General features: G+C 37.7%; 1 protein-coding gene across 2 annotated transcripts; it reads left to right on the forward strand.

Moving 5' to 3' along the window:
• Window positions 1–472: 472 nt before the first annotated feature.
• On the forward strand, window positions 473–26058 carry LOC102086396 (suppressor of tumorigenicity 14 protein). Of its 2 annotated transcripts, none has more exons than XR_010475282.1 (17): window positions 473–1501; window positions 1833–2001; window positions 2621–2745; window positions 3633–3700; window positions 4679–4860; window positions 4957–4995; window positions 6259–6475; window positions 9064–9203; window positions 10698–10795; window positions 11841–11953; window positions 12867–13000; window positions 16754–16861; window positions 17903–18022; window positions 18667–18850; window positions 19553–19733; window positions 21521–21657; window positions 24271–26058. XR_010475282.1 is itself a non-coding variant. In XM_065076226.1 (17 exons), exons 1-17 carry the CDS (start codon window positions 1421–1423, stop codon window positions 24427–24429), a joined length of 2346 nt encoding a protein of 781 aa, XP_064932298.1. In that variant the 5' UTR covers window positions 475–1420; the 3' UTR covers window positions 24430–26058. The 2 variants fall into 2 exon arrangements, 1 of the variants encoding a protein (XP_064932298.1); XM_065076226.1 differs by having other exon boundaries at window positions 475–1501; window positions 19553–19824.
• The last annotated feature ends 51 nt before the right edge of the window (window positions 26059–26109 follow it).

Here is a 26109-nt window from a genome sequence, read left to right on the forward strand (position 1 = left end):
ATCAACTGTTAGTACTATTGCACACACTACTTTCCCTACCTCCTCCAGCTACAACATCTGAGAGAGAGAGAGGGAGGGAAGGAGAGGAGGGGGACTGCAGAAAGTGAACTCAACCATGTCAAATCCGTACAGTCCTCATTTTTGGAGATCAAAAGTTCTGCAGTTAAGCTTGAAAGAAAGTGTTAGTTTTATTCCTTCTCCAACTTCCATTTTAGTTAACTGCATGGTTTGCAGCTACTAACTGTTATTTCCTGTCATAATTTACCCATATTCAAGATTAGTCACAGTGCATCCACTTGAGAATTTGTACTCTTTATCTGCAGGCAACTTTAACCAGATAATTAAATATGGTAATGTGTGTTATTGCAATGATCTTGTCCTTGCCAAAATAAAACTGATGCTTTTACCCTCCAAGAGGTATTTTAAACTGCTGGGGAATTAGATTCTCTGACTGGATACAGTTTAAAAGAAATCCTGATACAATTTTTAGAGATGATGCAAAAAAGGTTTTATTTTCTTTAGGCTTTTTCTGAGGCTTTCATCTCCATCCAGGAGGGGGCAAAGTATCAGTCAATCAGCAGGTTGTGTGTGTCTCTGAAAACGGGCTGTTGAAAAAAAGAGGACTTGAACAAAGCAGCCTGTCTGCAGTTGCAGTTTGCATTCCTGAGCTGTGAGGATTGCCTTCTAGTTAATCCCTTTATAGTCTCTGTGAGTGGTGTTGGGGTTGGTTTGTTCCCTTTTTCTTTCTGAAGCTGAGGTATCTTGTTTTTCCAGGTTTTGTTCCTTGTTCAGTTGCGCTCCATATCTCTCTCTTATTTCTGCACACACATCCTTGATTTCCTTATTTCACATGCAGAATAAGCAGATTTGTTGGCTTGCTGACTTAAAACTGATTTTAATTCCAAACAGGAAATGTGAACATTAATTGCTTCGCAATTAATATTTGTTCTGTGGTGTTGGCTCAAGGCGCTGGAAAATTCAGTGGAATTTCTGTGGAATTGTGCATTTTCTTCACAAATATTTCTGTAGGTTCCAGCAGGTGTTCATTAGAAGTTGCCTCATCTAGCTTGCTCTGGGACTTTTTAACCTGTGGATTGCTTGCACGTCCATGTGATAAATTATTTCTGTTCTTGTATTTCTGAAAGAAGTGGGTAGCTGATCTGTTCTCAGATGATGGGCTCCACAACCTCCTTAGCCATCAGGGAAACAAAGAGTTACAGCAATGTCAGCTTTTCCTCTCCACCTCCTTTGACTGCAGATGGGCTGGCTCCAGCTTCGAGCAGCATGGCAAAGGTGAAATGAGAGAAGCCTGGTGTGCATGGTGGGGAGAGCAACTACGCTATTCTGGGTTAGGTTTAAGAAATAAGATTCATTTCAGACTCTGTTATTAGGTTTGTGAGAAGGTGTTTGTCAAGTCATCATGATACAGGCTCTCCCCTCCAGCCAGGTTTCTGTGTACAGCATACCAGCTCCACCAGCTCCTGAGCAGACTGCAGGGCAGGTAAGAGACACCAGCTCAGCTTTACAGCAAGAGCACAGCAAATGATCTTTCTGCCCATTCTGGTGTGCATTGACCTCTGCTTTTCATATGCAAATTGATCCTAATCAAAGTGATAACAATTTTTCCCCGCACTTGCATAGCTTGAAATGCATGCTACAAACAAGCAGATGAGAAGTACGTGGATTTCATGTGTGATGTATCTGATAACATGAAAGATATCGTCTCAGTTTAAACCTCTCTAAAAACTAAAGGGACAAATATACTAAAATATGGCACAATGGCTCTTCTTTTGTTTTCTTACTAATTGATGCCTTCTTATGTCTTTGTCTAGGAAAGTCCGCACATTCACTACTGCCTGTCCTACCAAGAAGACTTGTGTCAGAAGTACCATTTCTTCAAATGGATGAGGTTGTGTTTCTGGAGAAGATGGCTTCTAGGAATACTGCCTATATTTTCTTTAATAGTTACAGTAATTGTGCTAGTCCTGCACTATTCATTCCGTAAGTGTTACTCCCAAGTGTTGTCTGGATGGGGTGTGTATTTCTCGCTTTGTGAACGATTAGTAGGAAAGGCTCTGCACTAAGCAGCTGAGTGTGTATTGCATGTATAAAGGAGATTTTCCTTTCTCCCTAATGTCTTTGCTAAAGCAACAAAATGAATAACAAATAGCAGTTGGTAGTTGCACAAGAATAAAGAAGGTATATATTTTCTCTCTAATATTTTTTTTGTCTCTACTTGTGGTTATCGTCATTATTACAACTGTCATCTTTCCCAAGAGCTTATAGGAATTAACTGTACATCTTCTATTCAGTTTTTCAAAACAGAAAACACTCCTTCCTTTTGTCTTTAAAATCAGAAGGATAGCACTGCAAAAAAATGGAATTTTAACAATTAAAGCTTTCTAGTACTAATACCTATCTGAATTTGTACTTTGTCCCTCTCCTTCTAGGCTTTATTCGATCAATGGAACTGACTCAGCGCTGTGGCTATTATTGTGTGTTTCTCTTAAGAACTAATGCCAAGGACAAATACACATTTCTGCAAACCTCTTGAAGCTTTTCCATAATGTTATTAGGTCTGCTAAATTTTTTATCCTTTTTTTTTTTTTTTTCCCGTCAGCTCCAGCTTTCTCGTTTGTTTATATTGGTGGAAGTGTAGAAATTCCTAATATGACTTATACAAATGATCTCAATGATCCAAAGTCACAGAAATTCCTCCTACAAGCAGAAGCAATCCAAAATTATGTAAGTTCCAAGATAAGTTTAGCAGTAATTTTAAAATATTTATTACGGAATCAGATTAAGAATAAGGAGAAGAGCTCAGTTAATCACCGTCTTTTTTTCTTCAAAATAGTAATTTTAAAGTTAGCTAGCAAGTGTTGTACACCTTTAGTAATGTAGTTAAATGATTGGGGCTGTGTGTCTCATGGTAAGGCAAACATTTCCTAGATAATAAAACCTGGGGATTTCAAGGTTATGGACAGATTATTCTTCTTAAAGGAATTAGGAGTTTATTTTTTATTTTGTTTTACTTTACTCAAACACTCTTCCTTGCTACATTTTTCTCTTTGATTTTTTTTTAACTATAGCTCAAATTCAATACTTAACTTTCTGTTTTGTTTTCCCTTATCCCCAACAACAATGCTTGCTTTCTTGCACTTCTTCTCTGAGTTCCTGTTTGTGAGGTCAATAGTTTCCTGGGTACATGTGAACAACAGTTTTAAATACAAAGCGGTTCTCTGTTAGACTATATTTCCCGAAAGAGCTAATCTAGTGTTTCAAAGCTGCTTTGTGCACAGTCAATACGAGTTGCTTATGTCCAGATTACACACCAGAAATTTAAAGACCAAACCAAAAATATAAATGTATTCATAAAAATTTATTTTCCATGGCTAATTATAAAGAGTTATCTCAATGGTCTTGAAATGTGGTGTGACTTAAAAGTAATTTTTTTTAGTGGAAATTAATGCAAATTTTCAATCCTTATTTAATGGTGGTTAGTGCATGTAATATGGGAGGGGGCGAGAAGGGGGAAAGGAAAAAGTAAGACAAATACTTTCTAGTATAAGAGATGATATTGACACTAAAATGTAACAATTTTTACAAATGTTTTGCCATTGTCTAATTGTCAGCTTGCAGAATCATATGAGTCTTCCTTCTTGGGAAGGTACTACTTGAAGTCTGTAGTGGCTGCTTTCAGGTATGTTCTGTTGCAGCATGTGGTATCAATTTGAGATATTCAATTGTGTTTGTCTTTTTTTTTTTGTGCATTTTAAATCAGTCATCTGGAAGAATATGCAGATCTCTATAACAGCGAATGAAAAATGAAGAAATGCACCTAAATATGTGAGCTGAGAGCTAAACTGATATTGTGATTTCTGTCTCACCTTGTAGAATCGGTGAGAGAAATGAGACCTGAATAATCATGTCTTGGTTTATGGATTACTTTGTTGTCTATTAATCTACTTTTGATTTTTGAAGTCACAGTTCAGCAGGGTTTTTTCTCTGTGACTTTCAGAATCTTATTTTGGTTTTGCCTATTTAAATGGAGTTCCATTTTAACTTCTCAAAACAAAACCTAACGGTATAGTTTTGGGCAGAGAATTTCAATTAAGCTCCTGGTGAGAAATGTAAATAGACTGAGCTGATGGTGATTACTATCCTGATAGACTTTGAAAACTTCCGAAAGGTCAGTCCATAGGCAATTTTGAAAGAAAGAGTGTGATTGACTATCTTACTGAATCAGTTAAGTAATACTTTGTATATGCACACATAAATGTTATTTATTTTAACAAGAATTGTGTGAAATGTTTTATCAATGTATGGGCATAAAATCATATTGTCTTATGGTGTGAGACTCAACTAAAAATATTAAGGGAAATCTATCTAGAACTGTAATATGGTCTTAAAAGTGTATGTAATAATTTGGCAGCAGGGCTAGAAACATCAAATTCTGTAAAAATTATTGAAAGGATTTTCTGTGAGGTACAGATTTCAGCCTCTGTGTATTGCTCTTTAAGCAACATATTTTTGAAATATTTCTACTCTACAGAAAAAGTTGTTAAACAAGAGAGCTTTTTGACAGTGTGCTCAGATGCAACCAAAAATGTAGATCAGTGAAAAGCATGTCCAAAACACTAATTAGAGTGTATTTATGATGCATTTTTTTATTCCACAGTGAAGCAGAGTCTGGACTTAGAGCTTACTACTGGAATATGTTCTGGGCACCACAAGATATGGTTGCTTCTCTTAAAAAATTAACTCCAGTGATACAAAAAGAAATCAGTAATAAACAAGCAGCTCATACTTTCAGTTCTTCTGGGGAGGAAGATTTTGATCTCATTACAATGGAGCTTTTTGGTAACAATGTACCTGTCATTTAACACTTACTTGGATTATTTTTCTTTCTCTAGTTTATGTTTTTGGCTTGTGTAGCTGATAGTTATTAAATTTCAGTTTCAGATTCCACAGAATACGATGTGATGCTAAAATCAGGTAATTATTTCTCAATCCCAACTAATGTCACTTTGGGGGGAAAATCCTGTAATAATAAAATGGCAGTTTCATAGTTATTCTTATATCTGTAGGGCCCAAGACCAAAACCAGACTAGGGTACTTGGAGCTGATGAGGCCGCACCTCAAATACTGTGTTCAGTTTTGTGCCCCTCACTACAAGAAAGACATTGAGGTGCTGGAGAGAGTTCAGAGAAGGGCAACAAAGCTGGTGAGGGGTCTGGAGCACAAGTCTGATGAGGAGCAGCTGAGGGAACTGGGGCTGTTTAGTCTGGAGAAAAGGAGGCTGAGGGGAGACCTTATCGCTCTCTACAACTACCCAAAAGGAGGTTGTAGCATGGAGGGGGTTGGTCTCTTCTCCCACGTCACAAATGACAGGACAAGGGGAAATTGCCTCAGGTTGCGTCAGGGGAGGTCTAGTTTGGACATTAGGAAAAATTTATTCACGTAATGGGTTGTGAAGCTCTGGAACAGGCTGCCCAGGGAGGTGGTAGAGTCACCTTCCCTGGAGGTGTTTAAAATACATGTAGATTATGTTTTTAGTGGTTTAGTGGTGGTGTTAGGTTATGGTTGGATACAACTCTTTCAACCAAAATGATTCTATGACCTCCCTGGCCTTGCTTCACATAAAGGCTGAGATTGAAATACCTTACAGGTTTTATTCTGATGATCTTACTCGGGTGGTTGAAATTTAACAGTTCTCACTGAATTGCAATGAACTGTGGCTCCTTTTCTTGGCATCTTTTAGAAAGTTACTATATAAAATTATACATAATTTATTTGCCTTGTAACTACATAATTTTGGTTATTCATAGTGCTCAGTCAAATACTGTGAGCTCTAATTCCCTTTGGCTGTTTCCTCCATATCAAGCACACCTCAAGGTTGGCTTCATCTTCTTGGTGTTCTCATTGCATAGACAGGGGTGAAGAGAAAATGATAAAGGAGTTGATAGGTTTCAAGCAGAGGTGGTAGCAGCCTCAGCTAAGTCCCCTTCTGCTTGCTGAGTGTGTGATGAGCCGATGGTGTTGTGCTTTCTTAGCCAGAGCAGGGGGAGAAGGTGATGCAACCTGCTAGGAAAAAGGGAATAGAATTGTAAAAGTATGGGAAGAGGAGATCAGAGGAGTCAAGAAGTGCAGGTAGGCAATTATTGCCAGCTCTTCTGAAATTTTACCCATAACTTTTACTATATTTCAGATACACAAGGTTTTTTTTTAGCCACTGATCTAGCTTCTTTTGTACAGCAGTATCCTTTGACCTGTATGCCAAGCCAGGTAACAACAGGACTCTAACTCTGATGAATCCCAAAAAGTCTTTTTATCAATGGAGGCTGCGAGTTCCTTCCAACTATGTGGTGAGACTGGTAGTTATCACGTTCCATGGTGTCACTCCAGAGAGCTGTGCATCACACCACTTATCAGCATATGATTTCCTTCTTCCTCTGCAGAACAAGATCATTACAAGGTATGATAGTACAGAGCAAAGATGTTTCACTGAGCTGTACAGAAACTCTCTGAAACTGTGATGATATCAAAACTATATCAATCAGGCTTCCAAAATGTAAGACTTCGGATACAACTTAATTAAAAATCTTGTATAAGGCTATAAAAAGATCTTCCATGTTATTTCTGCATCCACCCCTCTCCCCCCACAATGAATTATAAATTCCTGTGGGTTTTATTCCACATTATGACTAATTTTTACTGGTTTCAATTTCATGCAGTTACTGTCACAACTCAAACAGTTACGGACTTAATTTTTTTTGATATTGTGTTCTGTTACTTCTAGAAAACAGATGATTTACAGCAGTCCAGGCAAATCCCTGTTTGTAACAGGAGTGTTATGCCTATGGAAGCCTACATCCCCAGAGTCACTGTGAAGTCCATTTGCACAAGCAAGATCAGATGATCTTGCAACCTTCAATGACCACACTGCTTCCAATTTTCAGAGTCTTTTTAACAAAATAAATAAGTTTTAGAATATGAGGATGGATGCTTTCAAGGGAGGATTTTTTTTTTTTTTTAAGAAGTTTTGAGAAAAGGCTAGATGAGCGGGCAGATGCTGTTAGCAGTGTCTGAAATGCACTTACCTGATAGTGCTTCAACTTTACATAAGTAGGTAGTCCTTTTCAGCCCTATTAACAGACTTCTGTCTCTCTTCTTACACGACAAGGTACAAGAGTTTGCCATTGTTGGCAGACTGTCAGAAAGGCAGGCTTGAAGAGAAGACAGGATGTTTGTGAGGAGTAAGTCTCAGATTGTAGCATAGCATGAAGAATCCCATTCCTTATGCTGGGCTGCATCTGCTCTGCTACTGACTATGGGTTATTGCTGGAACTGTTACTCCGTTGTGCATAATTAACAATGCCTCAGCTTTTTAGGAACCAGAAGTGTAGTCAGGCATGTGCATGGAAGCACATGGAAGCTAGCAAAACCAATACAGGTGTATCATGTAACATGCTCAGAGAACATTGATGCAGTACGCTGTAAAACAGAAAGTTCAAGAACGTGCATTGACATCTGTCTGTCAAAGCATTAGAACATTGTTGGTTGAAATGCTTTTAAAAGCCCTCTGGTACCTCCAAAAAAGTCAACTTTTTTGGTTACTTCCATTGCCAGACTAGAAAATGTGTGGTTTTGCATATGCCTAATAGTTTTCTATTTAAGTTAAAGCAGCTAGTCACATACTTAGGACAGATGCAGTAGAACTAATTACAGTATATCCAATAGCCATGAGAGCCAGGAAATACTGTACTATAGCCATTATTCCTTGATATCCAGTTCTAGGATTACACACTATGACTAAAAAGATTCTCATTAGTTTCTGTAAACTGCAGTAATACAGCTATTCAGTGACAAATACTAAGGAGTGAGTGAGCAGAGATAGTGACATATACTATAAAAGTAGACATCACATGTGGACAGCGCTTCTCATATGTACTTGCCTTGCCTTTCTGATGATACTGTGACAAATGGTACAGCTGGAAGACAAGCCAGGCTGTCAAATGAGTAGAAGATCAAGATGCTGACAGATTTCCATGTAGCAATGTGGAGGGTGCTCAAACTGTTGATTTTTATACAGGATTTGACAGGTATTATGATAAAAAGGATTTGATAATGTCTGAAAAAGAGAAGCAAACCAGAGATCCGTTGACTAGTATCTCACATTAAATGGGAGCAGGGAATAGCTTGCTAAAAGCAGAAGAGTACTATTTTCAGTTTAAGGTTAAAAAAAATGATTTCAGTGCTGCCACTCTGGACCTCAGTGACAAGTCAAAGAACTTGATGTGGGGGTGTGACGGAAATACTCTTTTACTGTGAGGTGCGATCTTAATTGTCTTAATTTGTTGTGCACAAACAAAGAAAAAGATGTTAGAAAATTTTCACAAGTGGATTTGGAAAATTAATGAAAAGAAATCCGAAATATACTATGGATTTCAAAATGGAAGAAATATAAGTGAATCTACAGATGCAAGAAATAGCATCTCAAATTACAAGTGATAATAAGTATTCAAGATTCAGGATATAAACTAACTCGTCATTATTTAAACAAAAGAACAATGAGAAGAAACAGTTGCCATGCATGGGGCTCCACATCTTGTGTGACAGCTTTTGTAACATGAAACTATTAACATGAATGCTAATAGATTGGAAATGCTTTAGTCTTGTTGTGTGTTTCGTAGATGCTGCACAATCTTGCTGCACTGGCACTTGTTGCCTTTCCAGTGCTACTACTACTCAGTACCACTATCACTACTGAACTAATGTAATCATCTGGCACCGCCTTTTTGATGTTTCTACAGGTCTGAAAACTCCAGGGCACCTGTTAGGCAAGAATACCTGTGATGTTCACCCTGAGTGACTCAGCCTCAATGCTGGGAAACTCTAGCATCTTGTGTAATACCAATTGAGTGGAACAACAAAAGGGAAGTCGTAGCCAGGGGAATACTTCTGAAACAGAAATTACCAGATCAGTGTTACTTCTGCCCAGTTTCTCAGCAAACATAACTGGAATGTGGGAATTTTTTTAATGCAATTTTTGTAATATTTCAGATGGTGTGGACCTGGGGCCTGGACTACTCCTGTTGTACGTTTAACTTCGTCAAGTAACGTAATGTTGCTTACCTTCTCACTAGACCGAAGAGAAGAAAGCAACCTATTAAAAGCTCACTTTCAAGCTGTTCCTAAAATCAGTAAGTAATTAATAGAAACAACCATCTGTTGCATGCACACTTATTCCTCTTATTGCCTCTGAAAACACTGATATTGCCTTAACATATCTGGGCGCAGGGAATGTTCGCATGTAAGTCAGGGAATTGGCATTCTGATCAACTTAAAAATATGTCTGAGAAATTAATAAAGAATAGAGAATATCCTTTGGTCTGGGACATTTTTTGCCTTCCTGATTACTGCTCAAGCCATCTTTCCCAGACACCACTCTTAGTACACTGGCAGCACTGAGCAATGGCAACAGAGCAGCCAGCCAGGTCGTGGTGCAGGCACTATATATCTAATCAATGCTAGATAGCCCCGGTGGCAGAGCAGCAGCAGCACTTGTATCAGATTTGGCAAGCTATCCCCGGCTCAGGGAATGTGTGCATAAGAAAAATGGAAAACGAGAGCAAACACTTCTGATGTATCTTTGATCCTTTTTGGAAAGCACTGTTCAGTCTAGTTTACTGCATAAGAGAAGTGTATTCAAGATCAAAGAAATATATTCCAAACCTATGGAGTACTATGAATTTTGCAAGAGTTCTGGGTGATTAATGAAATATTATTTTGGATAACAAACCATAGTATTTTTACAGGAGATATAAGAGCTTCACAAGTGAAAGTTTAGCCACAGTTGTTAGGTAAGGTCCAAGTGGAAGAATTTTGACAATGAAACAAGTCATTATTATTTAACTTGTGGAACAAATCATAGAGGATAGCATGTGGATAAACTTCTCCAAAGCTAACACCTTTAAGCTTATGTCTCTGTGGATGCTGCTTGGGCAAATACTCATCCTGCACACATTACGATTTAGAATTGCTTCATTGTCCTGAAGATGGGCACTACAGAAGATGTATAGCCCAGGTTTTGCCACAAAATTTTGCTATTTTCAAGATAGTCCTAATTTCTGTTATATTTATATTTGCATTTGCTATGTTATCTGAAGGGGAAAAAAAGCACTAAAGACTGGGTTTCTACGAGAGTTCTTGGCATAAGATGAAATCTCAAAGATACTGTTCAAATGGGGCTTAGATTTTCAGACTGAGAAATGGCACACAAACATTCTGGTTTACACGAAATTAATCAGAGTTTTCACTAGATGGGGCTAATTGGTTTTTAATTTTTGAAACTGTCTACAGAAATATCGGAAGTAAATTGGAAGGAAGAGGTCTGTTGTGTCTGAATTTAATTGTTTCCACTTACCACAAAAGAACATTTCTGAAAAACACTCCAGTAAGGGATTTTTTGTGCTTATACTTAACTGTAATTTGATCCAAAAGTAAGAGAAATTCAGAGTGATTGGTAAGTGGAAGTTACATGATTTTCTGTTAGTACGGGCAAAACCTGAGTTTAATAGTATCACAACCCATCTTCCAGCTCTGCATATAGAGGAGGGTTCTATTAAGTGAAGTGGGCTCTGCACTTTAGCCCAGCTTAGATAACTGTGTTCCTTGCTGATGTATTTCTCTCCCAGTGTGTGGTGGTCATTATATTTCCTGGAATGGAACACTGAGTTCCCCTTATTACCCAAGCTACTACCCGCCAAACATTGACTGCAGCTGGATCATCAGAGTAAGTGCTGGGAACCCTCCTAAGTGGTGATGGACCTTGCTTTATGTGATACAGACATAAGTTGGGAGAAATGGTTTTTGATGTGGGCAAAATGAAGGTAAAACTTACTAAGACCACTGCACCTGACTTCTTCTCAGGCACCCAATTATTTTCTGTCCTACATACAAGTACCAGCTATGCGAGGGAAACATTGCCAGCTTAAAAAAGGTCAAGTATTATTAATGGCAGAAAGAAAGTGATGGGTAAGATGACAACTTCTAGCAGCCAGCAAAAAATGTTAATAATCAGAGCTTTGCTTCTATGTCAGAAAGAAAAAATGGTCACGTAAACCATGCCACGTATGATGGAGACCACACTGTATGTCCCTGAGCTCTGCAGAAACAGGACCTTCTCTCACTCAGAAATTCAGGTCTGGATTTCCAGCAAGCCCTTTGAAAAGACTTAGGATCTGCCTATGATTTCCACCAAATTCCTGGTGTGTTTACCTGTTGCTACATTAAGTGTTTCACTACTGGTTTGACTTTTCCTGTAAATGGATACTCCTCATGTCTACAAGTCGGTAACAATCTCTACCTTTCACCTGCTCAATGAAAATTTTTAGCAGATTGTAGCACAAAACTCTCATTTGTATGCAGGAAAGGGGAGAAAGGTCTTTCAACAACAGAGAGGTCACAGCTAATGCATTTGAGTGACCAGCTACGATAGATATCTTAAATCTCTTACTGACCTACAGGAACATGTGGCAGTAAAAACATAGCATGAACCTCAGATGTAGTGGTTTTACTGGCTGCAGGAAGGTTTGCACCTCTTTATCTGGCACAGTCTGGCTAAGGTTGAGTCTTAAAAGGCTTCTAAGCATGTTTAAAATAGCAAAGTTTTTTTGGTTCTTCAAAGGTGCTTATTTGCATCATCAAAAATAAAGTATATTCAACATGATAATAAATAAAACAAGATTAGATTTACCATCTTAGAAGCCTGGACCTTTTCATTTTGTGAATGTGTGTGTCAGGATATTTATCCTTTGATTTTTTATTTTTTTTTTTAGGCACCATCACCTGGCTACAAACTCTCATTAAAAATTATCATAATGCAAATTCAAGAGAAGTCTCCAGGATCCAGTAAATGTGATAAAGACTGGTTAGAAATTGATGGGGTTAGGTGAGTAAATACACTACTTTCTGACATGTTAATTTGCACTTTGGTGTTTTGCACAACATCCTGTACTTAAGAAAAAAACATCTCAACACTTCCAGTGCACAAAGACACAGTTCAACAAGAATTGGCATGCTTTCACAGAATTTTGGCAAAATAATATTCCTAATCCTGTCCCAGTACTGAACATTTGTCACCATGTTAATTTAGGCATCCTGCTTTTTCTACAGTGTTAAGTGTTTACCTATTGTGTTTTTTCCCCTTAAGAGCAATGGAAAAGTGAAGGATTTTACGCAGTTGCAGTTGAACTGTAAATTCCTGGCAATGGTCTTGACATGGGTGAAGAGCTTGCATCATCTGATGTTTCATTTTCTATACTACTTACTCTTTAGTGGATGCAATCATTTTCTGTAAATAAGACAAATTGTGATGTATGTTGTTTAAAAAAAATGCAAACAAACCCCCAAACAAACAAAAAACCCAAACCTGACAAAAGAGTACTCAGAGTGATTTGCCTCTTGCAAGGTGCATGTTGAAACCAGAAACAGCTGTTGGATTTGTTGGATATGTCTCCATTACTGGATTTGTAGGTTTTGGGGTCTGCAAACCCAAATGGGAAATCTGAAATCAAGCGTGTTTAGAAGTGGTTTGGATTTATAAGGTAGATCCTAATATTGATCATCTTGCTGTATTTTCTTTCAAAGTCTGCTAGTCCCAGAAGAATTGTGGAGTGGAAGACACCTGTAAATAAGTTTTCTAATACCTGTGTTGGCCTGTTTTAATGCTAATAAACCAGCTGATCTTTATTGTATTGTTTTAAAGATTTTTGGCATTGGTAGCCTTCAGGAAAAGGACAGGCAGCTGGATAGTAATGGTCAGTTTGGTTAGAGGTTAATTATTCTCACTTTTGCCTTGCTAGATACTGTAAAGCTCTTTCAGAAAACAACAGAAACAAAGAATATGGCTATTCTGTCACAATCAACTTCCATTCCGATGAACTGGTCACCCACAGAGGGTTTTATATTGAATACAAAGCCTTCAGTCACACCGATCGTAAGTGAATAACCATGTACTTTAGGTTTTACTGAGAAAACTTCAAGAAAACATACTTGATAGAACAACCACATATAAATCAACCTGCCTTCTTAACCTAATTGCAAGAAATGTTTAAAATGCTATTATGTATTTAATTGAACAAATAGATGTACAAGATTAGATAAAAGATGCTTTTACTAGCTAGTACTTCTTTTCTAACTTTTAACAACATCTCTATAAAGTAAAAGTAAAATTTCCCAATTTCTGTCAATCTAATAATTTTGCATTTTTCTTGCCTCTTAAAATAGCCAAGCTGCAACATGAAAATGTGGTAGAGAGACTCTAAACATGACTCTTCTGCCAATACAAATTAACCATGAATAGTTGGTCTTTTCTTTAAAATCGCAACTTGGTGTGCTCTGAATTGGATTCCCTGTTTAGACAAACCATTTAAATTTTCACAGAAGGCAAATGAGGACCCCTTGCTAGCAAGAGTTATAGAAATATGACTGGTTTTCTATAGACATTTCCTGATTCCCCAGTCTCTGTACTTCTGGAGCAATATTTTATTTTGGGGGAGCAGGGAACAAGGATTTTCAGAAAATATATATATTTACTTGTGATATTTCTTGGGAAAGATACATCTGCAGTATATTCTTTGTAAATGCCTTCTCTTTAGTAGTTTCCAGAAACATTCTCTCTTTTTTGTTGTTACTAAGCAAACCAACTTCTTTTTTCCCAGTTGACATCTAGGTAGCTGAAGATCTCCATGATTTCAAGATCAGTTTAGTTTGTGAAACCTCTTCAGATCCTCAGCTTGCTTGACTGAGTGTAGTTCTGTTTGTCGCTCACTTAGTAGTATTTATGGATTAAAATTTCCAGTATAAATTTGTGCTCCATGCCTTTCAGTATAAATAAATGGCAGATGTTGTGACCAGCCACTCTATATGACTCAGATACTTTCAGGGACTTCTTTTTCTACCAGTATGTCTCTTGCTGCTGGAAAAAGTTACAAACTGTGCTGTGTCCTGTGGTTACTCTAGTTACTGTCTCAAAAATGGTTTGGAGACAAGTCAAAGCCTACAAATACCTTTTTCTACAGAGGAAGTCCCCAGTTTTTATTGTGGGTACAAGTCTCCACTTTGTGTGTCCTCTGTTTCCAGTGCTGAGCCAGCAAGCTCAAAGTTGTATAATCAGTCCTTAGTCACAGTCTTAAGAATCTGTATTGAGACTCACCAGGAGGCGTAGATTAGCTGTGATGTGTCAATATCAAGTCAGTACAATGAGGGCGTTTGTGGAGGGATATCTCGGAGAGCAGAATGTATTGAAAGAACTGGTCTTCTATGACACCCTTGCTTGTAGCAACAGTAAGATGAAGGAAAAAAAAAAAGACTAATTTTTTCTGACATCTTTAGTGTCTCCAGCCACCTACATCAGATTAGCTTCCTGCTATGGTTTGGAGCCTGCCAAAGCATGATTATTAAAATCACAGGCTCTGCTCTCAGAGTTGATCTGGAAAGCAAATGCCAGCCATCGGCAGAGTAACTTCAGGGAACAGTGAAGTGAACACAGAGAGACTCTTGCTTTGAGGCAGTGCTGACTGACTAATGTGTGCTTTTTTTCCACCAGCGTCACATGCAAGGCGGTAAAGAGGACTAAATGGATCCAGATTGGACTTGATTAAACAAACGCGGGACACATGTGTTTGGTCCTTTAATCTCATTGAGCTGTTAATTTGTCTATGGTGCTACAGGGGAAAAAAATTAACTTCTTCCACAGATCATCTGTGTGTAGGACTTGTTTTTTTTTTTGCTGGCACATCTGAAAAAGCAAAATAGAACAAATATTTTAGCTCTATTGCAAAGAAACACCTTAGCATCAATATTAATTGCTAGTTCAAGTGAAGTGAAAGAAATTATTGATGAAAGGCTGTTTCATAATGAATTTTCTAGATTTGAAAAGTGTTTGATAAAACACTTATTCACATCAGACATGAAGTATAGAAGCAGAGAGTTGAACTTCTACAACATCTTAACGTCAGGAAATTTGTATTTATAATACTAAGGAGAATGCCTTGTTCTGACTTTTTTATTTTTCCCTCTCTCCCTCCTTAGATGTTACTGTGTAAAATATACTACCTTACCAAATTGAAGAGGTGTTCACTATCGGTAGTAATTATGTATCTGTGCTGATTCACTTTTCACCCTTAGAGGGAGGCAGTGAATGTTAATTTAATTTTCCAAATCTATTTAGGTAGATATTAATTAATTAAACTCAGACTACTTGATTAAAGTCTTTGGCTGATCATACCAAGTAAGATAACATTTCCTTTTTAAACATTTGAACTAGTTTATAAATTACACTAACCTTAGTTTTTAATAGCCATTTAAATATTTCTTCATGATACAGTCCCACATTAATGTATTTAGACTGTGACAGCCTTTCTGGTGCCAACAATTTCTTATTTTTCTTGCTTGTTCTTAGATGTACAGATAGAACATGCATTCCTTCAAGCAATCAGTCTGAAAGCTGAAAAGGCTATTCAGGTGGTAGCGATGAATTAGATTGTAGTAGGGCAGTTATCTCGTGTTTGTGTTCTCCCGTAAAGAGTTCATTCTAAGAAGTTTGGAGACTGGATGAAATTCTCTCTAAAATATTGGTGGCTATCTTTAACATCACATGAAGGATGTTGGTGAAGACCTGAAATTCTAGAGAAGAAGTTGTGTAATGCATCTCTTTAAAGAGTGAGAGAAGAGAAAAAATGAGAAGGAAATTTTACACCGATCTTTGCAAGTTAATAATCTTCCATAAAAATATTAGGCAACAAGTGGTAAAACTGAACTGTTTATAAACAGTTAAAAAAGTATTAAAAACCAACATGAAGTTTTTTATTTTGTTTTAGTTTTCTGCTGTGAGAGGATAAATAGAGAAGTTGTACTTTGACACTGTCTTGTGTGATAAACTTATCAGCAAGTAAAGGAAACACAGTGAGGGGAAAAATAAAAAACGGAAACTGTTTCCAGAGAATGATTGCAAATGACTCATTGCCAAGTGGAAGGATATATTTATTGTCATTCTGCCAGTATCTGTTATGGGAACATCTCATAATTTTTGTTAGTGATCTAAATGATGGATTAGAGAAGATGCTTATGAAATAGGAAAAGTGCCACACAATAGAAAGAGGGACGGATTTATAAATTATCCTGACAAGCTGCAGAATGTATATGAAGAAAGTGATATTCCATTCAATAGAGACAAGATCTGAACTTTGGTAATCAAATACACGTGTGGATTGCTTAAGTTGGTTTTCTGCTGAAAGATGGCTCAAAAGCTGGCTTGAGAATCACAAAGTTATACAATTTTCTGTTTGTGTTTTGTGTTTGTTTGATTTTTTTGTTGTTGTTTGGTTTTTTGTTTGTTTGTTTGGGTTTTTTTAGTGCAAGGCAGTGTTTTGAAAAGATCTTCCCAGTCACCAGTGGGAAGGCTTCAGCTAGAGTACTGTATCCAAAATGGGCACTGCACATCAAAGAGGACAGGGAATAATGAAGAGATGCCAGAAAGAGTGACAGTAAGTAATCCAAGGTCAGAGAGCACAACACAAGTGAGGTAATGTGACAGGTCTCTGTCACTAGAGGTTATCAAAACCAAGCAAAACTAATGTCTGGCAGAGATGGCACAGTAACATCAAGGTGACCTCTGGTAGGGACAGTAGCACATGGCTGCTAGCCAGCTATTTGGATCATAAAGCATTTACAGACCTTTCTTCTTCAGGTTGTAATCCAGAACAGTTGAACTGTGGTGACGGGAAGTGTAAGCATCAGTATAAGACTTGTAAAGATGATGACAGCTGTGAGGAGGACAGTGATGAAAACAACTGTGGTAAGTATGTATATTTTCAGCTGTTTTCCAAAAGATGATGGAAGGTAGAAGCAGGGACATACTTATTTTAGTGGGTAAATATAATATTTCAATGTATTTTTTCATAGCACAAAGTACAAGTTTCATAACAGTGAAAACAAAACATGCAAAGTATGACTAGTTCTTGGGAGAGTTTAGACAAGAATTTGATGAAGCGAAGTCCAAGGTAACAGTGATTTTATGTAGATGACCTAGCCACAGCTTGCTGGTGATCCCATTACAAGAGCACTATTTCCCCAACTGCTGCCAGATCAGTACCAACTAATGTAAGGTAGAGAGACATAACAGCTTTGAGACTTTTGCCCTTTGCCACATACACGGTCTCTTTACTGTAGATCCATTATTGCTATAGACATTGCTCATACTACTAATGTCTCCCTAGTGACTTGCTGTGGTTTTCCTTTATAACTTCTGCCTTGCTGTGAATCTTAGGTCCTTGAGGTAGCCAGGAGTATGTCTTCATTTGTTGGAAAAAAAAAAAAATCCCTCACACTCTTTAGACGTCACTGTAAACAACTGATAATAAAAATGGTAGTAATAGAAACCTATTGCTGAGATATGTCAGGATTCCCACATAGTAAACTGTGATAGTGCTTAGCCAAAAATGTATTGGAGGGGAGGTATAAAGTTCTTCCACAATTTTCTTAATGTTCACCTAAAAACAAACAGGTTGACTTCCAGGTGATATCTACTGTGAAGATTTATAGTGTGTAGTGCCAGTAGTGCTGGTGAAGGTACAACAACGGATCTGACAAAACCAGCTTGCTCATTTCAGAGTTAAGTAAAATGGGAGTGAGGACAGTTGGAGGCTCTTCTGTCTTTTTCCTCTTTGGAGACTGAAATTGGTGTGGTCATTAATCAGAGTTGTCCATACACCCTGTCCCCTCTCTGCAGAGGGACCAGTTTACACCAGTACAGACTATGACTTCAAGCAGACTGAAATGTGTAGCTTTGAACAACTTTCACCAAACATGTGACACTATCCTCTCTCTCTTGTTTCAGCCTACAAAAGCTGCTCCCCTTATGCATACAAATGCCTCAATGGAAAATGCTTGCTGAAACCAAATCCTGAGTGTGATGGGAAAAGAGACTGTGCGGATGGATCTGACGAAATGAACTGTGGTGTGGTAACATTTGTTTAAAACATAGCTAATGACTTGGGAAACTGAGTCAGGAATTTGTGCTATGGTCAAGCACCGTTACATTAAGAACTCATTAAATCAGATGTGAATTGAAAAAAAAACAATCTCCTGGTAACATCTATATGAAAATATCTATCTTGAATTTTACACTGTCTCATTTTAAATCTGCTGATCCATTCTGTCTATAGTGACTTATTTCAAGCAATGCACACTTCAAGGATAAGCTGGTAGATCTTCGTTCTTATTTGAGCTGAATGAAATGCAGCCAAGGAGCTGTGTATGTTAGGAGGGAAAGGATATCAGATTTTATTCAAGTGAACTTTTGTAAACAACCCAGCTTAGAATTTTGCTTAAATGTCTTTTTGAGCTACTAACCTCTTTAGAAAGACCTAAGGAAGCATAGGCAATGATTGGTTTATTTTTGACCTGCCCATTAAATGAAAATAGGCAAGTACCCTTACCTTTTTACCAATTGCACAGTAAGAAAATACCTTTTTTTTTCTTTCTTTTTTTTTTTTTTTCTGACAGCTTTGAGGTCTAGGGAAAAAAGTTCATGCGTTAAGCATACCAAAGTGAAACGACCTTGTGTTTTTTGTTACTATTTTATCCAAATATTTCTGTTAGCTTGTGGAAGACACCAGCTTAAGAAAAACAGAATTGTTGGAGGTGAGGATGCAAGATCTGGAAAGTGGCCTTGGCAAGCAAGTTTACAGATGGGAGCACGTGGCCATGTATGTGGCGCATCTGTTATTTCCAATAGGTGGCTCATATCTGCTGCCCATTGCTTCCTGGATTCTGATTCTGTGAGGTATGAAGAAGTTATCTTGTTACAGGTTATTCACAGTTTAATAACCTTATAGTGTTGCTTTCAAAAGTCTGCAGCAACTATTCCTTGTCTAGATAAGTTGATTCAGGGTATAACTCTGTGGCATGATATCAGTACATGAACCCTCAATATTAGGTTCTGCTGGCTTTGAAAGTCCTAAGTATCTGAAGTAATTATTTTGCCTCCATCACCAGTGAATTCTGCATGATAAAACACACTCTTTTGTTAGATGTAAGTAGACACCATTTTTTTTAGAAGGCAGGGATTTTCTAAGCAGAAGCTATGGCCTTTCCTCCCAAGAAAATGGCTATTTATTGATAAGTGGAGTGTAAAACTAGGCAATGTTCGGTTTAGGTACTGGAAATTGGAAAAGCATACCTCCTACATGTAACAAAAAGGAAAAAGAGTTTAATAATACATTTTTCTGTCTTCCAAAGCATGGTGCATGTCAAGGAGTTGGTCTTAGAGCTCTGGGAAATTATTGTTTTCAAAATTGTAAGTAAAACCATTACTTCGTGCTTTAGAAGACAGACACTATAGGGCATCTGTCTTCCTAAGTGATATTCTACTCCATACACTTTGCTTTTTGTTGAACCTCATAAAAACCAGAAAAGTAGATAAAATGAAGTGAACAGACTCTGTATTACTTTCCAATAGGATATTCTGAAAACATTCTCTTTACAGATACTCGGTTCCTTCAGGATGGAGAGCATATATGGGCTTACATACTATTAATGAAAAGAGTAACCGTGTAGCTGTGAGATCAATCAAAAGGATTATTGTTCACCCACAGTATGACCAATCTATCTCAGACTATGATATTGCCCTGTTGGAAATGGAGACACCTGTATTCTTCAGTGAGCTGGTACAGCCCATTTGTTTACCCAGCACCTCTAGAATATTTGTTTATGGAACTATCTGCTATATAACTGGCTGGGGAGCCATGAAAGAAAATAGTATGTTCATTTCCTGGATATACTTATTGCAAGTTTGGCTTAATTTTGAACTCTAACAGTGAAATATTTGTAGTCATAAGAGAAAATACCTGTGGTTTACTTAGTAGGTCTATAAAAAGCTAGAAAATATCCCCTTAGCTACAGTCTGTGAATTCTGAATATTTGATTGGATGGCAGGTGACAAGTGCCAGTACACATACTTGGGTGTCACAGACCATTGAAAAGCAAATTACCATAGATTTACAAAAATCTGCTGCTTTTCATGTTCATGGCTCATTTTCTCTGGTGAATAGAACATAAACAATCTTACAGGTAAAGAAAATGACAACTTGCAACCATTGTAGAGAAAGAATTTGTCTCTGAGACTGTGTTTGACAATATGGGGCCATGAAGAGAAATAATTGCAAAAGTGGAGGTTTTCTGTTTTCTTTGTCTTGACCAAAAACAATGTCATGTACTCCCCATGAAGAGTTCTGCCTGTGCAGCTTAGAATCATAGAATTACAGAATAATTTTGATTGGAAGAGACCCTCAAGATCATCAAGTCCAGCCATAACCTAACTCTGGCACTAAACTATGTCCCTGAGAGCCTCATCTATACCTGTTTTAAACACCTTCAGGGACGGTGACTCAACCACTTCTCTGGGCAGCCTGTTCCAATGCCTGACAACCCTTTCCCTGAAGAATTTTTTCCTAATATCCAACCTAAGCCTCCCCTCGCGCATCCTGAGGGGAGCATGGTGCATTAGGGAGGCAGGAAAAACAACAAAGAGTGGGAAATGGGCAGTGGGGAAACCCATGGGATCTTGACCCCATCTTAGTGTTAAACAGGATCCAGTTTTGAAATCTGGGCTTAGACAGCTCCTCAGCATTGCAGTGGTCACTACAATTGCAGAGACATGGTTCCTAATGCTTGATCAGAAACCATATGCTATGGTAATTCTGACTTTCTTAATATGCCCTTTTTAAGAAAGATTTAAATCTAGATAATAACATAATAGCCTAATGAAGTGCAAATGGCTTTACAATTGATGCCTTCTTACAATGTCTTGCTTTTTTAACAAAATAAGGTAGGTAATATTTAGAAGTCAATATAATGGCACATGAAAAGAAAAAAACTTATTTTTCTATCTTGTCTGTTTCATTCCCAACCCACTCTCAGAGTCAAATGAACAACCAACCCAAAACCTAGTACTTCCTCTGATTGTCCGGGTGTTGAAAAGATTATATTCACTGTTGGGCCAGATGTTGGACATCTTGTGCCAATACTATGGTAGAGAATTAAACTCTTTGCATGCCTTATGAAAGTGAGAGGATGGAAAAGAATGTAGAAATTTCATTTAGTATGACTTGGGCATTGTTTGGAGCACACACACGGTGTAAATAACAACAAAAGGCTTTGGGCATAATTTGAAATGGCATTCAAAATTAGTTAATTATTTGTATGGCTTTTTTACTACTTCATGGCAGAATAAGCTCATAAGGATAAAGGCTAAGGAAATGGAAAGATGGTGCACAAGGACTTCTAAGTTTGGAGGGTAGTATGGACAACAGCTTTCAAAAGCTTAGGACAGACAGCTAAGGACACCTCTCATCAGCTGGGTAGATTTGGAGCAATTCTCTTTTGTTTTGACAAGTGGTATCTCTGTTAGAAAACTCTACTGACATAACCTCTCCAATACTTTTTTTTTTCCTAGGTCATCTTGCCAAAACACTGCAGGAAGCTCGAGTGAGAATAATTAACCGAAGTGTCTGCAACAAGCTGTATGATGATCTTATCACTGCACGTATGCTGTGTGCTGGGAATCTTAATGGTGGTGTTGATGCATGCCAGGTAATCTGGAACTTGTAGAAAAGCTTCAAAGGAATACTTGCTTTCTTTGGAAAACCGTTCAGAGTTGTGGGTTGTCTGTGGTACTTTTTTTTTTTTCCTTAGTAATAGAGTGAGATATCTTGGATGTGTGGTTAATTTAACATCACAATTAAAGACTCTCCAAAAGAAGGAAAAATATTTGGCATAGATAATCTCTGAGTCTCTTGAGACGTGTTGCTTTGCAGAGACAAGGGGTAAAATGTGTAGTAAAGAATTATTTTTCCTCTTCAACAGTTACATTTCCTATAAAAGAACACAGATGTAAGGATAAAGGGAGCAAAGTCAGAGCCATCTAAGATTTTTCTATTAATACTGACTTTTTTTCTTTTTCTGGTGTCTCAATGTGGGATTAATAAAATACTCTAATAGTATGATGAGTAATGTATTGTTACAGATATAAATAAATAAAAAGACAAAGGTAAGCTAAGTCTGATAGATGCAGTTGTGATGCTGCCCTTTAGTTTCCCATGTTCATTCATGTGTATAATTACAAGTTTTGATTACATCATGGTATCATATATTATATGACCTAGTTCATTTACACACACAATCAGAAACTGCTCTTTGGATCTACTTCAACTGTCTTGACTCTTCTTTCTTTCTCGTTGCCAGTTGTTAGACTAGTTGTGTACTTTAAAATTATTATGATGAATATTCACTTCCAAAATTACAAACATGGTCATTATACCAGTTATTGTATAAAGGCAGAGAAATGTTTTGCTGATTTTTAGACCGTGGTAATCTGATAGAATTTTTGTGTAATATATATTTTAATGTAGTAGGACAATTTTTGCAAGATCATTGCTCTTAATGGGTCAGATTTCTTTACACACAACAGCCTATTTGCAGGATCTTCCTGCAGTATCTAACTCATTGAATCACTATTTTTGTTAACTTTATGTGCAGTTTGTGTATAATCTTAGACCTTGGATCTGTTTTGCAAAACATGTTGGTTTAGAGGCTTGATGTTCCTTCAAAAAAACCATTGCTTAAGAAATGCCCTTGAGTTTTTAGATGGACATTTTAACTGATTTAGTTATGTACCATACTGGTCAATCTGTTTTCCAATGTAATATGGTTGTGTTTGGTTCGATGTGCTGGCCTTCTGGCCCGTTACGTTTTTAGTCTGTGTAGCATCTCTGCTATTTCTTTTCTGTCACTAGTGTATTATTGCTAGAGAGGAATGATGTCAGCAGTTCATGGAATCCCCACAGCACCTGAAACCCCTTTAATAGTGTTGCAGACCTGTGGGCATCCTGATTTGTTTCATTCCTTCATGGACACATAAGCTGTGCGTGTACTGCACAGGTTACTTGAAACTTTGAAACACCCTTCATCTTTAGAGGATGTGAGACTTGGAGAGAGAAATAAAGCCTCTTTCAGATTCTGTTTTCTTATCACTTGAGGATTTTTTTTAGCTTCGGTTCCTCTTTTCAAGATCCTTCCTCTCTCCACTGGCATACAGCCCCTTTGGTCTTTCAGAACTGGCTGTGTAGTTGGCCAGACTGTGCAGTCTCCTTTCTCAAGTCTCTTTGAGGTCAGCCTCTTGGATTATCAAAACTGCCAGTACGACAGCAGCCTGAGAGAGAGAGAGGAAGAACTGTTCTGGCTTCCTATCACTAGATAATTTTGTTTGTTTGGATGATAAAGGCTTTCTGTTGTTACTCTTATCTTGGTATGTGTCTTTCTTCTGACCTCTTCTATATTTTAACTCCAACTGGGTACAGCAAACCAAGCCCAGGGTCAGCTTGGAGGCTGCTGAATGCCTTGTGTGCATCAGGAATGGCCCCAGAGCTGAGCTGCATCCATAACTGCTTGGAGTTCTGTGAACTGGGCTGTTCTGTTCTGTTCACAGAAGGCATGCAGGGTTAACACAATGAAGGACACAAAGCATTTGTGAGCCCAAATACTTTTTGATCCCGTGAACTGAACTACGTGGGAATTTTTACTTTTCTGAGTTGCTGTACAGACCCGCATGTTCCCTTTGAGAACCATGCTCTTATTTGCATGTTCCCTAGTCCTTGTTCATTCCTCTCCCTCTATGAATGTAGACACAGTCTTGGTTATGAAACTTGATAATACTTAGTTATGCCTGGTTTGTTCATTGGGTTTGGGTTGTTTGGGGGGGTTTGTTTAGGGATGTGTGTTGTTTTTCTGTTCCTATTTAATACACAGTCTAAGAGTTCTGTCTTCAACCTGTGAACAATCTATAGTCAAATGGTAGCAGAATTCCCACTTTCCATCCTGTCTTCTCATCTCCCCATTCAGCCTGTGATCAGTTGTTTTCTGAATCCTGTAATTGGTCATTAGCAATTAATAGTTTTTTAAAATTCTTCTTACCATTGCTTTATATTAGTGTGCTACTTCCATAAGTTAAAATAAATTGAATACATTTGACATCTAGCTGGGTAGATTCTATCCAGAAATAAGTTTCTAATGTTAAACTGTAATTTGAGAAAGAAAGGGACAGGTATTTACTGTCCTTAAGTAAACTAACTTCTGTATCACTGCTCTGTGTGTGTGTGTGTGTGTGTGTGTGCACATGAACTAATGGTTGAACTCCCATCATTTTAGGGAGATTCTGGAGGTCCCTTGGCCTGCACAGGAAAGGGAAATAGATGGTACCTTGCTGGCATTGTGAGCTGGGGTGAAGGATGTGCTCGGCGCAATCGTCCTGGTGTATATACTAAGGTGACGCCACTTTATGACTGGATTCGTCAGAAGACAAACTGATGTACTAAGGAGAAAATGCAGATTCCACAGTAGTCCATCATGCCCATCTCTGATGATTTAACATGAAAATGCCATGGACTGTTTCCTCATGAAATAATGAAATTTCTTAATGAAGAAACTCTCATTTGTTTTTCACCTAGCAGAGACAGCCCAGATTCAGAGCAACTTCTGATGCCTTATGGATTCACCTTCCTCATCCTCAGCAGCAAAACAAGCACTGCTTTTAAAAGCAAAATAAAATGGATTAGAACCTGTAACAAAATTGCAGCCAAATACTTCTTTTGCAAATCTTCTTCCCTCTTTCCATCTCCCTTGCTATCCATATATGTTTCCGCACCCACGTATCTGGATATTCATGGCCACATCCCATAAATACTCAACTCATATATATTACCTTAGTGATGTTACAGGATTCTAAATATAAATAATTATTTAGTGTTTCTTAAAAATACAAATACTATAACCAGTATAGTGTATAAAGTTGAGATTTATTCATTCTCTAGTTATGTTGCCACCGCACAACTGTTAGTTTCTGGGCTGTAACTATAGGGCTGTCTCTTGTATTTTCCTAAAAACATCAGAGACATAGCTCACAAATGCTAGGATGCAATAAATATTTATTAAAGAACTGAAAGAGCATCGTTTAGGTTCTTTGGGATGATGTTAAATAAGAGGAAAGAAACACAATTAATTTAACAAAAGGAAATGTTGATGCTTCTTACATTCTTTTTACAATTTGAACACAGCTGTAGTGTCTGATGTTTGCACTATGTTTCAAGGATATTTTCCAAGCTCTGGTTCTGGCAAGCTTTGTGAATTTTAGCACGGTCCTTGTGGGTTTGCATTGCTTTTCCTGATGTCCTTGGTCTGCAGCAAGCAGAATTTCAGGGTCAGGATTTTAATTTTGTATCTTCTCCTGGATTGTGCCCACATGGCTACACTGAAAAGGACATAAATGGCAAAGGGATTTATGTGGTTGGATCCATTCTTGGGCCCAAAGAAAGTAGGAAAGAAAATTGCAGCCACATTTTCTTAATTCTAGCAGTAAATCAAACTTTGATAATTACAATTTTCTGATGAGCCAACAGAGCAAATCTAGCTGATTTGAGGTTTCTAACACTGTTTATGGGACTTAGAATGCTGGTATTCAGTTTAATAAAAGATTCGTCTCAGTGGTTTTGAGAACATTTTTTACTACTTTAAAGTAGTAAAAAAAAAATATTAATATCAGCCATTGCTGTCTACACAGCACTCTTTCATTCTACAGTAAGTAAATATGTGATCCTTGATGGTGCTTTAGACCCACCTTGGCAGCGTGTAGGGAAAACACTGGAATCAGCTAGCACTGTAATCTGCCTACAGTGAGATTCCTGCATCTAACACTGATCTGGCTTCTCTTTCATTTTTTTCCTTCTTTCCTTGCATTAGTGTTGGGTATTCCCTACCCACTTTCCCCCACCTCACTTTCCCCCACCTCAGTCTCCCCCACCCCACTCACTCTCCCTGATGCTTGTGTCAAACTTACTGTATAAGCTATAGTCAAAGCCCATGTTTTAGAGGGTTTAATATCTTTAACGGCTAGTCAGTCATTCACATATTCCTTTTTAATAAACACATGCAAAAATGCAAGTGGCTGTGTTTTATTGATTTGATTGTTCCCCTGAAACTCTAATCCTCAGG

The sequence above is a fragment of the Columba livia genome, chromosome 1 (assembly GCF_036013475.1).
Source record: "Columba livia isolate bColLiv1 breed racing homer chromosome 1, bColLiv1.pat.W.v2, whole genome shotgun sequence".
NCBI classification, from domain to species: Eukaryota; Metazoa; Chordata; class Aves; order Columbiformes; family Columbidae; genus Columba; species Columba livia.